This window comes from Boleophthalmus pectinirostris, unplaced genomic scaffold, assembly GCF_026225935.1.
Source record: "Boleophthalmus pectinirostris isolate CB_2022bp ecotype Guang Dong unplaced genomic scaffold, ASM2622593v1 HiC_scaffold_22, whole genome shotgun sequence".
NCBI classification, from domain to species: Eukaryota; Metazoa; Chordata; class Actinopteri; order Gobiiformes; family Gobiidae; genus Boleophthalmus; species Boleophthalmus pectinirostris.
In genome coordinates this window covers 21,534,582-21,550,764 of record NW_026571190.1, presented here as the reverse complement: position 1 = coordinate 21,550,764, position 16,183 = coordinate 21,534,582, and the positions used below count along the sequence as shown (strand labels likewise).

Sequence of the window (16,183 nt, the reverse complement as noted above, 5' to 3'; positions counted from 1 at the left end):
AGCTTTTCATAGAAATGATCTGAACACAAGGCACAAATCATGCTCATATCATTTTGTTTTGGGTTGAAATCTCCCCAGTTTCATGTTTTCAGATTGCATTTGTATATATGACACAGCTAGTCTGGTGCGTCCTTCTGATTTCTTTTGTGTGGAACTCATTTAGATGCATCCGTGGCTCACACAAACTCCTCACTGTCCACTGCTCACCTCGGACACACTGTTTGTGCCATAGCCTCCATTATTTCTGCCTTGTTATTTTTCTGCTGTTACACTCCATAGATTTTGCCCATTTGGACCTTTGATTGTCACATGCACCGCTGGAAGCCTTCAGCCCTATCACTTCTATCTGCTGAAATTGTCAAGCCATCATGCATTCTCACTGTGTTTTCCAGTTATTATATTTTTGATAAACAAGGACACATGTGAACCAAAATTAGATATAATTTACCCACTGTGAGATTCCATCTCCTACCACACTGTTTTCTCGGCCTCTGGCAAAATAGATCAAGGCTTTTAATAAGTAGTTACTGCTGATGGGTTTAATTGATTATTTCAAATAACTGGCTGCATTAAAACACTTGCCATGGTGGGAAAATGAAAAGAAAAGCAAATTAAGATTCTCTTAGAGCTAATGTCATAATTTCAGTTTGATCATCACAAAACACTGATTGGTTAATTAAATCTTGCTGTCACTTACTCAGAGATGGTGATGCAAAGTGGTCAGAATGGGGCCATGTTTGACCACAATGTTGCATTTTAACAGAAAAGCACAGAATCATAATTTCGATCTCTCCAAATGATCACAAATTCAAATCACTATTCAGTTTCATATTGTGCTACCCATGGTTTTCACTGTGAATGATGTAAATATATTATTCCTTCCCTTTTAATTTGTATGCTGTTGAAACTGTTACATGGATAATGTTACAATGGCCTACATCAGCTACAGTTTTGTGCATAGCACAGTCAGAGCAGACGAGAATGTAAAATAGTGGGACACATGTTCCCACAGTGTGGTGCAGAAGAATACACAATCTCTAATGAGTCATGAAGGAGGTAATAACCATCAACACTAAATTACCGGGCTATTACCTCCACACTGCGTTTATTATTCACTATCATTTTATTGTCACCCAGGAAATCATTAGAACACATTATCATATCTCATGAGCATTTTTGCATCATGAAAATAAAGAGTTGCCTACAATTACAAACTTAGACACAAAGTCCTCCATGATTCATCGCTGGCTTAGAGGTTAGTTAGTAAACTTAAGTGGAACTGAAATAAATTACGACAACAGTGCATCAAGTTATTTTATTAGACGTGGGTAATTTCCAGCAGAAGTCTTGCCAGAGCAGACAGTAGACGGATGGAGTACACGCCCTTTCTGGCCTGCATCTGCTTCCCATGGATTACAGTAGGAAGACTCTTAAAGGGGAAGGCGTACAGCAGGAGGGGGGGAGTTTAATACAATGACACTGATTTGTTGACGAGGCTTTGTACATTACATGGACACTTTTAATCCCTAAAATATGCTTTATGTAAATACGTGATCCTGTACTTTTGAGCCAGTGAAAGAGAACGCAGAAGAGAAACAAATTCCATAAAGTACAGCCACGTCCCGCCCTTTAATTCAGCCAGCTCCTCCGCCATGTAACCACTGTCGGCATAAACAACAGCGGTGCCTTTGCATGAGCGCGTCCATCCTGTGCGCCTTCACTGTCTTCTGCGTCCTCTACTAGTTTCCCCCCTGCCATGCCCCGGGTGACCTCTCTGCTGCCTGCCCTGCTGTGTGTCCTCCTGTCCGGCCTGAGCAGGGGGTATTTCCCCGAGGAGCGGTGGAGCCCTGAGTCTCCGCTCCTCGCTCCTCGGGTTGTCATCGCGTTGGTCTGTCGCAACTCGGCGCACTCTTTGCCGCTATTCCTGGGCACCATTGAGCGGCTGAACTACCCCAAGGATCGCATCGCACTCTGGTGGGTCCCTTTGTTTTATAACACCCAAAACCTATAGGAGAAATGCTTACTGTAACTAACTACAGAGAGACTACGTGACTCAATATACTGAGCAGAACAGGACACGTCAGGCTCGTGGTGAGATGAGGTTTGCGCGTGCGCTTTGTAGCTTTGGCCATGTGGCGGCGCTGTGTAATAATGATCATATACAGCAGAGAAAAATAAATGAGTCCCTCCTTTGTTACTGTCTGACTATCATCCATGCTTTTATTGAGTTTAGCCAATTAAAACGTCAAAGTGGTTATTCAACGTAACATTGGTATGCGTAGGTTCTGGCAGAGCTGAAATTCTTCTTTGACTCACACATCTGTCCCTGTACCCCCTCCTCCTTTTTCCCCCTGTCCCCTCCCTCTTTCCCCTCTCTCCACATCTTCCTATTTTTATTGGCTTCACTGGAACAAACGACCACGCTTTTATAACATATTTCCTAGTCAACACAGGACTCCTTCAGATGGAGAAATAGTGCTGTGGAGGCTGACAGCGCAGGCATAACAGAGTGTAGTTGTGAATCTATCTATTAAACACCTCTGCGGGACTGTCTACTTTCCCCCCGGGCTGGGTTTCTCACAGTCACCCAGCCCCCAGCTTTTCCAGATGATTCCTCGCCCTACTCACTTCTTCATCTGTTTTAGAGTGTGTGTCCGGGCCAAAGGAAGTGGGTTTCAAATTAAACACAATCTTTCATCAGTTTCTATGAGCTTGTATAATGATTAAAACACTCATAATAAAAAAGTTATTTAAGCAGTGATTTGCCTACACCAAATTTTCAACATATTGGTTTGAATTTCTGTTTATCTCATCAATATTCAGTGGAAATAATTTTGACTAGACTACGTTCAATCTTCCACTGCCAGCTGCTAGTGTGTGAGTCTAACTATGCCCATATGGCAGCTGTGGCTGAGTTTACTGCATAGCTGCTTTCATCTTCACCACACTGTATCTGTTTCCTTTCGGTGGGAGAGACAAAGGGTTTTTCAAATACATCGAGGAACAGTATAGACTTGGCGACTCTGGCCACCTGTCGATACCTGCAGTTATCAATGTGACAGGTGAAGATGGAGGACTTGGCAGGCTCGAGCTCACTCACGCACTCACACGCACACGCACACACACACATATCTACCTAATGGTGTGTGTACTCTGTAGAGACGTGCTGCACTGCCTTCTATCAAACCACTCATCTCGTTTTTTTTATTGGTACAGATTTCCCTTAGCTTTTGGGGATAGTATTCTCACAGGCTTGCAAACAATGCCAAATATTTACTCTTAAAATACTTTTTGATCTAGCCATTCAGAGCTTGCCTTGCAGCAGTCCCTTTTGAGGGAGCAAGATTGATGTAGAAGCTGGTCACACATAGGCGCTAGCATAGCACAGCAGTGTAGAACTACAAACACACACATGATAAAACTACACAGCAGCACGTCCTCTGTCACTCGGAGCGCTTGGGCCTGGGACAGACGAATCTTCTTTCATTTTGACACATTCTTTGGCTCGTGTCCAGCTCCCTGCCTGCCCCACACTGACACTCTGATTTGTTATGATAACACAGACACAGGCAGATGCCACACCTCCACATGTCAGCCCCTCTGGCAGCATCTGCTCTGCCGTAACAAGACCCTCCGAATGTGACACTTCACCGGGCAAGGCTGCACTCTACACTTATTTATAACAAAGCATAGCCTGTCATGATAATTACTATATCGATTTATCATTCAATATATGTCATTCTAGCGATATTTTTTCAGGCTCAGTACTTATCATGTGTACCTTTTCTTCACACTTGAGGGCAAACGTTTCTTTACTGTATGCAGTATTAAGCCTATATGTTGTCATCTGACTTGGAGTTGGTCCAATAATTAAAGTTGCACTGTGTAACTTCTCTAGAGGAGGTCCACAACCTGTTTGTTTCATTGAAAATGTTAAGGCTTTGGTTTAAATTGTCCACAATATGGTATTAAACTTGCATTTATTTAACTACAGGTGTCATTTATTGCTCAGAAATATCTTAAAAAACATCAGTTCTTATTGTAATTTGGCTTGCAGGTGTCTATGGTGATTCATAAGTTTATGGCCATATTGTGGAACATTCTAGGCACATCTCCATGGAGACAAGCAGATGACAGACCCTCCAGCAGACAAAGTTACACAATGGACCTTTAACTTTCATAACACATTATCGATACTAGAACTAACTACTCTAGTGTTCATTGTACTTTTTATGTGCTCATTCTATTCCACGATTGACTTAGAAAAGGGTTTACTGTGATTATTCTACTTGAAGGTTATTGTGAAAGTGATATAAATGCATTTCAATATTATCGTTTATCGTGATATTTTCTGACTCAGTATATCACACTTCAAGATTTTTTATCCTTACATACCTAGTTATAAAGCATAATTATGTTTTGAGGTTCAATAATGAGCCAATACATCTGTGTGTGTGTGTGCATGCTTGTGTGTATTCAGGACACTATTTAGGAGCCAAATTACGTTCATTACTTGACTAAAATGCATAGAGAAGCTGCAGAAACGTGAAGTGTTTTAGCCTTTGTAATTAGTTTTCTATGGTTCATTGGAAACTAGCAGTTGGGTGCATTCTGTTGAGACCTTTTCTATTGTGTACTTTTGAATTATACATGTACAGTCTGGAGATATGTATCATCTCTCCCCAGTAGACATTTAGAAATGAACATTTGTTTAACCTTGGTTTGACCAGTAGACCTGTCACAATAATTACTATATTTACTACTTTACTTATCATTCAGTATATGAAAGATGGAACAATCATTTTGGGGTCAATATTTAATGTGTGTATTTTTTCTTTGCACTACTGGGAAATTTGTGTTTATTTGTGGCTATATAATAAATTTTGAGCTGTAACAGATTGACTAAATAATGACTCATTACAAATGCAAACTAAGTACTAAAATGTTTCATGCTATTTATTTAGTGTTGCTTATATATATATATATATATATATATATATATATATATATATATATATATATATTTAACAATATTGTAGATAATATCTAGATATCTAGAATAGTCTCTTGGGTGGGAATCTGCTCTTGGGTGATTGTGTCTGTGGCATAAATTGGTTTCAATATTATCGGTTATCGCCTATATTTACTTAGCAGTATATTATATACAAATTTTGTTATATTGCCCTGGATATTGACAAGAAGACAAACACTTTAATTTATGTACAAATTAGATAAATATTAGATAGAGCCAAAAATAACAAATTAGGGGTGTGACAAAACTAAAATAGTATATTTTACTAACTGCTGTTCATGTTATGTATATTTTTCATAGCATTTCTCAAAGCTAAATTGTTGCATACTATAATGTTGACAAAACAGTCTCTGCATCTCATTGAGTGAATTCTTGAGTTTTTACATGAGGCATTACCTGTCCATATAATGGGAATGAGGAAAACAAGGGATGGTCCGATTATTTTAATTTTAATTTTCTTGAGCCAATCTGTTGCTGTTGTGGTCAATAACCGATATTTGGTGATTCCATTATTAAGCCTGTAACATAATTTTTTCATCCTTCCTATGGATTTTAAGTGACTGTAGTTGAAGTTCACAACAAAACTTCTTCATCTAAGATATAAAGTAATTTGTTGCATGATTGTGTAAATATACAGATATATTACACTCTTCTATTTCCATTTTCACTCATAAGTATGTACAAAAAGACAAAACAGAGAAACTGGGTCTGACACATGGCACACAGAGACTGGGGAAGTCCAGAACAAAATATCAGTACCAAAATGCTTCCTAGAATTTCAATATCAGACCAATAACAATATCTGGAGAAACCCTCCAATACCACATCACAATAACCGATAAACCATCTAAAAAACATGTATGTGTCCTCTGTATTACAAGCAGGTTAAGACACTGGTTTAGTTTGTTAAAAACAGTTAGAGCACAGGCTATATACTGGTCTTTTAAACTGTGTAGTATCTGTAATAGAGGTGAGTGCAGACTGTTCCTGATGTGTTTTTTTGCTGACAGGGTGGCGACAGATCACAACATAGACAACACTACAGCGCTCCTGAGAGACTGGCTCATAAAGGTGCAGAGTGACTATCATTATGTGGAGTGGAGGCCTGACGAGGGCCGCAGGTTTGTACTGTAATGTTTCAAGAAGAACACGGTGTGCAAACAACTGTTTCTGAATGTAATGCTGTTAATGTGTTAGGCATGTCAGTGGGTACATTTACATCGGCATTAAAGCTGCACTGCACAACCTTTCTGGTGGAGGGTCTGCTTGTCTCCATGGAAGTGTTATTGCTTTGCTTGGAATGTTCCATGATATGACTTTAAACATTTATGCTTTAAACATATATCATTTACTTATTATAGGTGTTTCTATTGCTCACAAAACACAAACAATAATTCCTTCTCTGAATAGAGCTGGCTCTCCCCAGATCTGATTTGTAATTTAGCTTAGTGCTGTAACCTGCTTGTCTCCCTTGTGATTGGTAGTTAATCTATAAGGTGAAACATTTTAGATAAAACAATAATATAATATAAGATAATAAGATAAGATAATCCTTTATTGTTTCCCATGGGAGAAATTTGTCTTGGGACAGGGGGTAACATGCTTTATCAAAAAACAGAACAAACCAACACAAAGCAGCACATAAACAAACACCATATAAATATATTTATATTAAATATATATTTCCATATTTTTTACATTAAATATATATTTCCCGGGAGACATCAGGTGGGGGACTTTCCACTAGAAATGTTACGCAATGCAAATAAAACATAATCAGATAGCCGAATAATTCAACCAGATTTTTCAGAGTCTGTTTGCTGAGGCTGCAAAGATTAATTGGCTGATCACAATTAATCGACATAAAAAAATAATGGCAGTATCTTGCTAATTGTAATTGTTATCTGGATTATACAAACCTAAAACACAAAAAAGACAACTTATAACAAAGACAGTGGCATTATTAAATAAAAAAAAGAATAAATTATTTCAGATTTTTATCAGTAATGCGCTTTCAGTTTTCATATTGTAGTCGATATTTGGTTAGAAATGTCTTGTGAAGATCTATAAAAATAATTATTTGTCTATTTTACTAATCGAAAAAACAATCACTGCCTAATCTACTAAAATATTCACTAGTTGCTGTGTTTACATTCACACAAGAAATATATTCATTAAAAACATCTTGTGACCTGTCAGTTAATCAGTGAATTTTTAGAGTAGCTGTTGTATTTTGGAGTCAAAGAACAATGAATTTCAAAACTGCCTTTGCCCCATTTGCCCTATTTTGTATAATTTATTTTGTCAACACGTGCACAGGTGTCAAACAATCAGAAAGAAATCTGATTATTCACGTCATATACAACTGTTTATATGGCATTTCCGTAAACAGTACTCCCAAAAACATAATCAGATAATAATGAGATTTTGGTCATAACCAGTGTCTTATTCTGGACCGTTTTACAGTCCCAGCCCTGATTTTTGAGTGATTAGTCCTAACTTGGTCCTGGTTTAGCTTAGATTTTGTGTTTGATCTGGTATTTGATCTGGTTTGGTCTTGGTTGGTTTAGATCTCATTTAAACTACGGATGACATGATATAAAATTTTAGTGTTGTGATTATGGAGGAACCATCACAATATCACGATTATTCATGATTATGCATAATAGCACATGCTCAATCCTTAATATTTTTTCATTCTAATACTGTACATTACCACTGATTATTAATATAATAATCAGGACATTCCTTATTTATACTTAAGGTTTTTGTTCTTCATGTTTGTTGGTACTTTGCAGATGGTAACTAACTGGTGTGAAAACTTTGTGATCCATGGTGTGCTGTCTCTATATGTTTATACTGTAGCTCTTTTGAAGATGAGTTGGGGCCAAAGCACTGGAATAATCTACGTTATGAACATGTTATGAAGCTCCGACAGGCTGCTCTAGACACGGCCCGTGAGATCTGGGCCGATTACCTCCTGGTATGTCCTCTACAAAAACACATGTGCGCCTTTATGTCTGTGGTAAAATGTATAAGGGTCTGATGCAATGTAAGTAAAATAAAACAAAAATGTACTCCATACAGGTTTAGGCATGTTTTTTATATAAGTTTTGAAACTAAAATATATACATAAAATTAGGCCTAAGGTATATGGCAAAACATGAATCATTTGCATTAATGTGTTCCTCACATTTATCAATTTTGTGGTCAATTAGATTTTTTTTTTTCTGAACAAAGAAATCTGAACTGTTCAAAACATGCGTTTTTACTGCCACAGGAGACATCTCAATTAAAATTCACTGATGATTTGAAGCAATTGGGTCTCAATTTAATTAAAATGTCATTAACAGCACAGCACTACATACAAGTATTGTATCCACGTGCAGATAAAAATATTGAGAATTGTAACAAGGAGAGTATTTGGCATAAACTTTCGACCAAATACATAACCATATCTACTCTATAATATATATTTTGACTTATTTTTTCAGCAAAGGAATCATTTTAACAAAGTAAATTCTTAATGTTTAATAATCTAAATATTCCCTATATTAGGGCTACGTTAACACTTGTCCTTGTATGGCCGTAGTATGATCCAGGTATAATCTAGGTTTGGTCCTGCTTTAGTCATGGTCTAGACCCTAATCCAAGGTTTAGTCCCAATTAGGTAAATAAATGATCTTTTCCTTTGTTATTGACTGAACTATATATAGGCTTCATTCTACATGCACACATAATAGAGGACCATATTATGACCAAGTAATGCACAGTTTGACCGTCACTGTAATGCGGTGGGCTCAAGAGCTATAGACTTTAATTTCGCTGTGGAGTTGAGCGATACATGGAACCTAGTTGTTGCCATGGTTACCTGCATTTTAATGTACCGATTCAGCTGTTGATTCAACGTTTGTGGTGTGACTCAAACCACCCCCATGTTTCCAATCAGTTTAATATCAACTATAATACATGCAGTTGGGTGGGTGTCATTCAGCACTGTGTATTTGGAGAGGCATATAGATCTAAGATACGCATTCACTAATTAATACAAACACTTGTTCCAGTGACCCTCTGCACATATTTATAAGGGACAATCATACAGACACAACCTTTATAGAGTAATAAGGCAACTTGAGTGACTTTGAAAACTGCATAGACTGGTCTTTATAAAATGATGATCTAGACTGTGTTTTTCATTCGCACTCAGAAATAAGCAGCAGTTCTCTTCTGTGGTGAAACTTGCTGCTTTTTGATGAGTTGAGAGACTGATTCGAGATAAATGCAATCTCATTTTAAAAATTTGTACCAGCCAAACCTACATAGTAAATTAGGAATTAGAGTGAAGCAGATGTATTGTTCTTGGCAGGTATCGTTTATTCAAAAGTATGATTACACTTTCACTAAGGGATCACATATGAATGGCAAACTAAATGTTAACTGGTATGTTAGTTTAGGGTTATTGAGAGGTAGGGTTTATAAAACACCTATTGATATGTATTATGATAATAGTTAATAATGAATAATGTACAATAACATCTATATGATGTTATAAAACTGTGATTAATGGAAAAAGAAGTAAATGGCTAGATTGTAGTTAAATACATACAGAGTAAAATATAAAAAAAATATACTTTATAAATATGAACCACAGCTCTCTTCTTCAGAGTGACAAGACATCAAAGATTAAACCATGGACAGACTGTTATGATCACTGAAGAGGAAAGGTGCCCACTTTATAAACACAAACACAGAGCTGATTAACTACATAGTATGCCTATTACTGTTAGTTTTAGCCATTAATATGCGGTCCATAACTGAAGTATTACCAAAGTATAACTGTGATAGCGATTGCCTTTCGAAACGACCCACAAACAAGTCATAATGTAGTGCAAACAAAAGGGCCCTCCCCACTGAGTGATGTATACGTTTAAACACTCAAATAAACCAACGTCAGAGGCACTCAGTCATTATCGTTATTCATCGTTAGTGTTGGCACGGCGCTCGGAGTGTGTTTTCTTGTGCTTGTTTGGGTGAAATCTTTGTCAGTGATGTATGCTCTTCATTTTGTCTGCAGGTGGTTGACTGTGACAACCTGCTCACCAATCAGGATGTGCTGTGGAAACTGATGAGAGAGAACAAAACCATTGTAGCGCCAATGTTGGAGTCTAGAGCGGCCTACTCCAACTTCTGGTGTGGAATGACTACTCAGGTACTGTGTACTCTAGAAAACACTACAACAATTAATCTACATACAAAAAAGTGGGTGTTCATTAAAACTTGAATTTACTTTATAAACCTTTGATAGAAAATATAAAAGTTGTTAGTTTCTGCTTTAGTAACTGCATTTGAATTATATTCATAACATGTTTCACAGCTGATTCAAATCATCCAATACTAATCCAATGCATTACAAAAATTACAATTCTACATTGATAAATATGCATTACATAAATTTGCTACATTTACAGTATGTTTCTGTTATTATACATGTTTTCCCGTTGAGAAAATGTAATTTTATGCAACATTCATAGCAACAGCAAATGGTAGTTAAGGTGGAAAAAATAGACCATGTCAAGTATCCAGGTAACAAAGGATGAAAATGAACCCTTAAGAAGAACAACTTTGTGGTGGTGTGGGCTGGAATCAATTCACAATAAAAATGTTACACAGCCCTGTACAAAGCTGTGAACAAAGAAAGGCGTGTCCATGTTTGAATGCAAAGGTATTTTAGGGATAAAGTACAGAGCCTGTACTGTGAGAACTCCCCACTCTTCACCTCCTTTTCATCTCACTTGCTTTGATGTTCCTGAAAGTCTATATATCTGGATATAAATATAGTGTATTTTTATATTTGTTCTGTAATTTGTAGGGCTACTACAAAAGAACACCTGCATACATGCCTATTCGAAAGCAGGAACGCCGAGGTTGCTTTGCTGTGCCCATGGTCCACTCCACATATCTGCTGGATCTACGAAAAGAAGCCTCTCGACAGCTGGCGTTCTACCCTCCCCATCCAGAGTACAGCTGGGCCATGGATGACGTGATAGTGTTTGCTTACTCAGCGCGAATGGCAGGTGAGGTACACGCTACGGGAGGTGTTCATGAATTCCTCCTCTTCACACAAATGAGCCAGCTTTTCTGTCTCTGAATCAGATGTCCAGATGTACGTGTGTAACAAGGAGACATACGGGTACTTCCCAGTGCCCATGCGCGCTCATGCCACACTGCAGGACGAGGCAGACAGCTTCCTGCACACACAGCTGGAGATCATGGGTAACCTGAAAACCAATCATATCAACTAGCATTTTATGTATATTCAAGAATTTTAATTAAAACAACTTGTCAAAACATGTACAATTGCATTACAAAGTGTATTATATGATGTGTATCTTGATCCCATATCATCTTTATGAAACATATACACTACTATCTATATGTAACCTTATTCCTTTCGTCTTTCTAAGTGAGGAATCTTCCGTTGGAGCCCTCTAGTTTCCTGTCAGTTCCTCCGAAGCAGCCTAACAAGATGGGGTTTGATGAGGTACAGCCTGCACACTGATGCATTAAGCAGTAATATGAGCATGTGTCTGAGGCTGCTGTGTGCACCCAGGTGTTCATGATAAATCTGGTACGGAGACCGGATCGCCGCGAGCGAATGCTGAGGACCCTCTACGAGCAGGAGCTCAGCTGTAAGATTGTGGAGGCTGTGGACGGGAAGTACGTTTCTCCTCCTTTCCACTGATGCCCTCTCTTGTGCTTATGAGTAATGCTAACATCTATAAAATTGTGACAAACTGCATGCTATAAACAATGCTGAAAAAACTCATGGACCACCACCATACTACTGCAGCACGTACAGTACAATCCTCATTCATATGGCATTTCAGCTGTGAACTTTAACACATGTACATGTGTAAGCAGTGAATGAATACACTTATATCGCTCATTTCTCTGTTTGCTCCTGTGATTTCTTATGTCCATATCTAATGTCCTGTTGATCCTTCTGTTCACCTGAGAGCCCTGAACACCACTGATATTGAGGCTATGGGGATTAAGATGCTGCCCGGGTACAAAGACCCTTATCATGGCCGAGCACTCACCAAGGGCGAACTAGGTTGTTTCCTCTCACATTTCAACATCTGGAAGGAGGTGAGCTCCATGAGTAACACTGATATTGTAACAGCTTTCACTCAATGCTATTCTGAATATCTGTTTCAACACAAGTGGGAAATACTCCAAACTTGTGAGAGTTGCTTACTTGAGGTGTTTTCACAGATAGTGGAGCGAGGTTTGCAAACTTCGCTGGTTTTGGAGGACGACCTCCGTTTCGAGGTTTTCTTCAAACGGCGTCTTCAGGCGCTGCTGCAGGAAGTGACAGTGCACAAGTTGGACTGGGATCTCATGTGAGTTGACGCTTCAGTGGAGTTGTAGTAAACAGAGGATTATTGTCCCCCACAGTGAAAAGCATCCATCTGTCACACATTGAATCTAAGACAACACTGATCAAGCTCTCAGCACTCATGGGATTCATGTATTTGAGCATTTCCCGGCTGACTGCGATATTTCACATGTTATTCCTGACACACATGCACTGTGCCAAAGTAAACTTAAGTAAAACTGCTCATCTTAACCTCAGCTCTGCTGCTGTGAAGCATCACAAACATTAATTCACAGTGATTGACACGTCTCCATCCAGCCTCCTGACTCTGACAGTTTTCCACATTTTTGTGCCAAGAAATCAAATGTTATTTTATACTTTACTGAAATAGCTACAATAAACTGTTGAAACTATGGAGCACAGGAAACAAAAAAACATTGGTGATATACACATTATAGTTATGATTACTGTCCACACATGGACAGACACCACATCACCTGGCCTAGACCAAAACTAAACCAGAATAGAACAGGACCAAACCAAGTTTACATCTGGACTGGACGCAACTGCAAACTGGACACAAACCACAAGTTTAAACACTTGGTGTTTATATTAGGGCAGACCAGGTAAATCTCTGTAATGCAAGAAAAGTAAAATATCGTACACAGGGTTTAAATGAAAATAGATGGATGAACTGATGTTTTGCTGCTGTGGTGGAAATAGAGTGACTTGAGCTGTAAAAGAGTCAAAGGTAGATGTAGTGTCTGAAGGTGACAGATCATAACATGGAGGAACCAGAATGTCTGTTTAATGTAGAATTGTGTTTATTATATATAAAAGATGGCGGAAGCTTAGATTTTTTAAAATGTATTATTATTTTTGCCATTAAATCAGTTACATTGGGCGAAAGCGGATGCAGATTGACCATCCAGAGAAGTCTGTTCCAAACATATACAACCTGGTGGAAGCCGATTACTCCTACTGGACTCTGGGATACATGCTGTCACTGCAGGGAGCCCAGAAGCTTATCCAGGCCGAACCTTTAACCAAAATGCTTCCTGTTGATGAGTTTCTCCCCGTCATGTACAACAAACATCCAGTGTAAGTGTCGCAATATCACTGAGAACAACGATTATCTCTTGAGCCTGCATTTAAACAGTATATACATAATATTTTTTTTATATTTATGGAAATTAACAATTTTGCTCTAACCTAGCACAAGCATATGACCTCTTTGTGTTTTTGTGTAGCTCAATGTTTTTATGTGCATTGTCCCTAATAAATAAACAACTAAACTAAACTAAACTAAACTATTAGATTAGGCAGCAAGTTAACTTTGTGGCCTCAAGGTAGGACTGGGTTGTATGAGACAAAACAAAACAAATTTTTTACTCCTATGGCTTGATCTTTTTTTTTTTTTTTTTTATTCTATTTAACTTTGTCTTATTAAAAACTAAGAAAAATGTAAAAAGAAACAAAACTGGCTTTTGCTATTAAGTTCCTTAAGACTTTTAAACATAGCCATCATAAAATCTAATCAAGTATCACAAAAAATAGTCAAATTTCTTCCTCCAAAACACTTGCTTCCATTGATAGACATGGCTGTAGACCAAATATCATTGATATTAAAATTCCAGAAAAAACATTGAAAAACTTAAAGAATCAAGCAAATAAGACCTGGGAAAATCTTATACAGTATCATAATCTTTATCAAAAGGAAAACAACAGACAAGAGGCACACTGACTATAGTGAAATTGCTAAAGTTAATGGTAGTCCAAAATGTCAGAATTGGCTTCCTGGTGAATCACAGTCAGGTCATAACAGAGTAGAGTATGTTGAAAATTATATTATGCCTGAACCTGATAATGTACAAATGTTGTGCCTGGTATTCCCTCCCACAGATCTGAGTACATGGAGCCCTTTGAGCCCCGGGACCTGCACGCTTACTCAGCAGAGCCCCTTCTGGTGTATCCCACTCATTACACAGGTGAGCCAGGTTACATCAGTGACACAGAGACATCTGTGGTGTGGGACAATGAGACGGTCAAAACCGACTGGGACAGGGCTAAGTCCAGGAAGACTAAGGAACAGGAGGAGCTCAGCTTTGAGGCACAAAACTCTGATGTGCTACAGTCAGAGCTGGAGAAGTGGAGCAAACGGGAGGAGCTGTGAAATACGCAATGATACAGAAAGAAAACAACAGAAATGTGAAGCTCAGACTGTGTGGAGGGGGCTGGAGAGAAATGCCTCAAATGCATAGCAATAAATTTGTCTATTGTGGAAAAAGTGAATGTATTTTAGTTCAATACAAGTAAAGTTAACAAATATACAGTGTAAACTGTACTATTTATTTAATACATAGAGTGATATTTAGTATTTGTTGTTCAGTAGTGATAATAATGCATTTGAATGTAGTGTATTACATTCTAATACACTACATTCAAATGTACCTAATAGTCAGGGCAATGATAGTATACACATGCCAAGATAATAAAAGATAAATTAAGAATATTACTGCTAATACTAATATTTCACACTAATTGCACTAAATCTGTATTTTGCTTTACAGTGAACTACTGATTTTTTGAAGAATATAAGAAATTCAATTCATTATATTGCAGTACTAAATTGCAAATCAAATCCACATTCCAAAGTATAAAAAATCAACAATATTCATATTTATTGAATACTGCCTCTTTGTTTCTCCCATTGTGCCCCTCACCCCCTCTGTGACAGGACGGGGTTAGATATCTTTTAACTCTTGACGAGTCAGCTTGAAGCACAGTTTTATTTATTGCCTTGGACGCAGAGCTCACTCCACGGTCTGACTGAAGCACACTTTTATTATTTTCATAATATTTCATCCCAGACTCTTTCCTCCTTTTAGGGTTTTTTGGCATAAAGATTGTGCACAGTCAGAGTTAGAAGTACTTTGCATTCATTACTCCTATAAAACTCTCAACGATCGCACAATTTCACATTATCTGTGTAATAGCTGCAATTTGGGGTTTAAAATGGAGTTCTAAATATGAAGAGAGCCTTTTACAATTCAGTGGCTCAATAAAGGTAGTCTGTAAAGCTGTCAGCATCTTGTGTTGACCATATGGACTTTCTTTGTGTTTTTAATCCAACTGCTGACTGGATGGAAAGATAATAAATTATCCAAATCACCTTTTATGCTAGTTCAAACAAAGAAACAATTTAGCTGCACATCTAAATTCAAATAATCTGCCTATTTTATTTATTCAGGAGGATTTAAACTCAATTTCAGGTAATGTGTTATTTGAAATCTAGAGTTTGTCACCGTGTTGGTGATTAACTAATTTTAACATGTTTGTTGGCCATTTTTATATTATTTTCTAGATTTGTGTCTTTTCTACAAGAGAACTAATAAAATGTTTATAATGAATTGTCTGTGGGTTCATTTTGAAGTTAGGGTTCAATGCAGAGTAAATGATAATAAACTGCTTTTAATTATTTTAAATCTTTTTAATACTTTGCACTGATAAGAATACTATTGTTTTTTGTCTTTTCATGCATACACTTTAATTAGTGGTGAATGCAGTACAGCTTATATGCACGCCTCAATGGCTATGTCTAGATGCACGCAAAAACGTCATCATAATTTGATTCCTGGAGAGATTACTTAAATGTCATGTACACAGTTAGACCTAATGTGAATAAATAGATTTTTTTTCTGATTGTTCGTGGGTTCAGGTTTGCACAAGGAATGTTATGCAAAAGGGTATTAAAATTATTTAAAAATATATAT

At 37.6% G+C, this 16,183-nt stretch overlaps 1 protein-coding gene across 1 annotated transcript; it reads left to right on the top strand.

The window, feature by feature from the left end:
- Nucleotides 1-1,582: 1,582 nt before the first annotated feature.
- Nucleotides 1,583-15,820, top strand: LOC110166216 (procollagen galactosyltransferase 1-like). The gene is made up of 12 exons (XM_020931439.2): nucleotides 1,583-1,974; nucleotides 6,043-6,153; nucleotides 7,898-8,015; nucleotides 10,107-10,241; nucleotides 10,902-11,106; nucleotides 11,186-11,305; nucleotides 11,497-11,573; nucleotides 11,643-11,749; nucleotides 12,049-12,181; nucleotides 12,308-12,435; nucleotides 13,305-13,511; nucleotides 14,313-15,820. Exons 1-12 carry the CDS (start codon nucleotides 1,757-1,759, stop codon nucleotides 14,581-14,583), a joined length of 1,830 nt encoding a protein of 609 aa, XP_020787098.2. The 5' UTR covers nucleotides 1,583-1,756; the 3' UTR covers nucleotides 14,584-15,820.
- The last annotated feature ends 363 nt before the right edge of the window (nucleotides 15,821-16,183 follow it).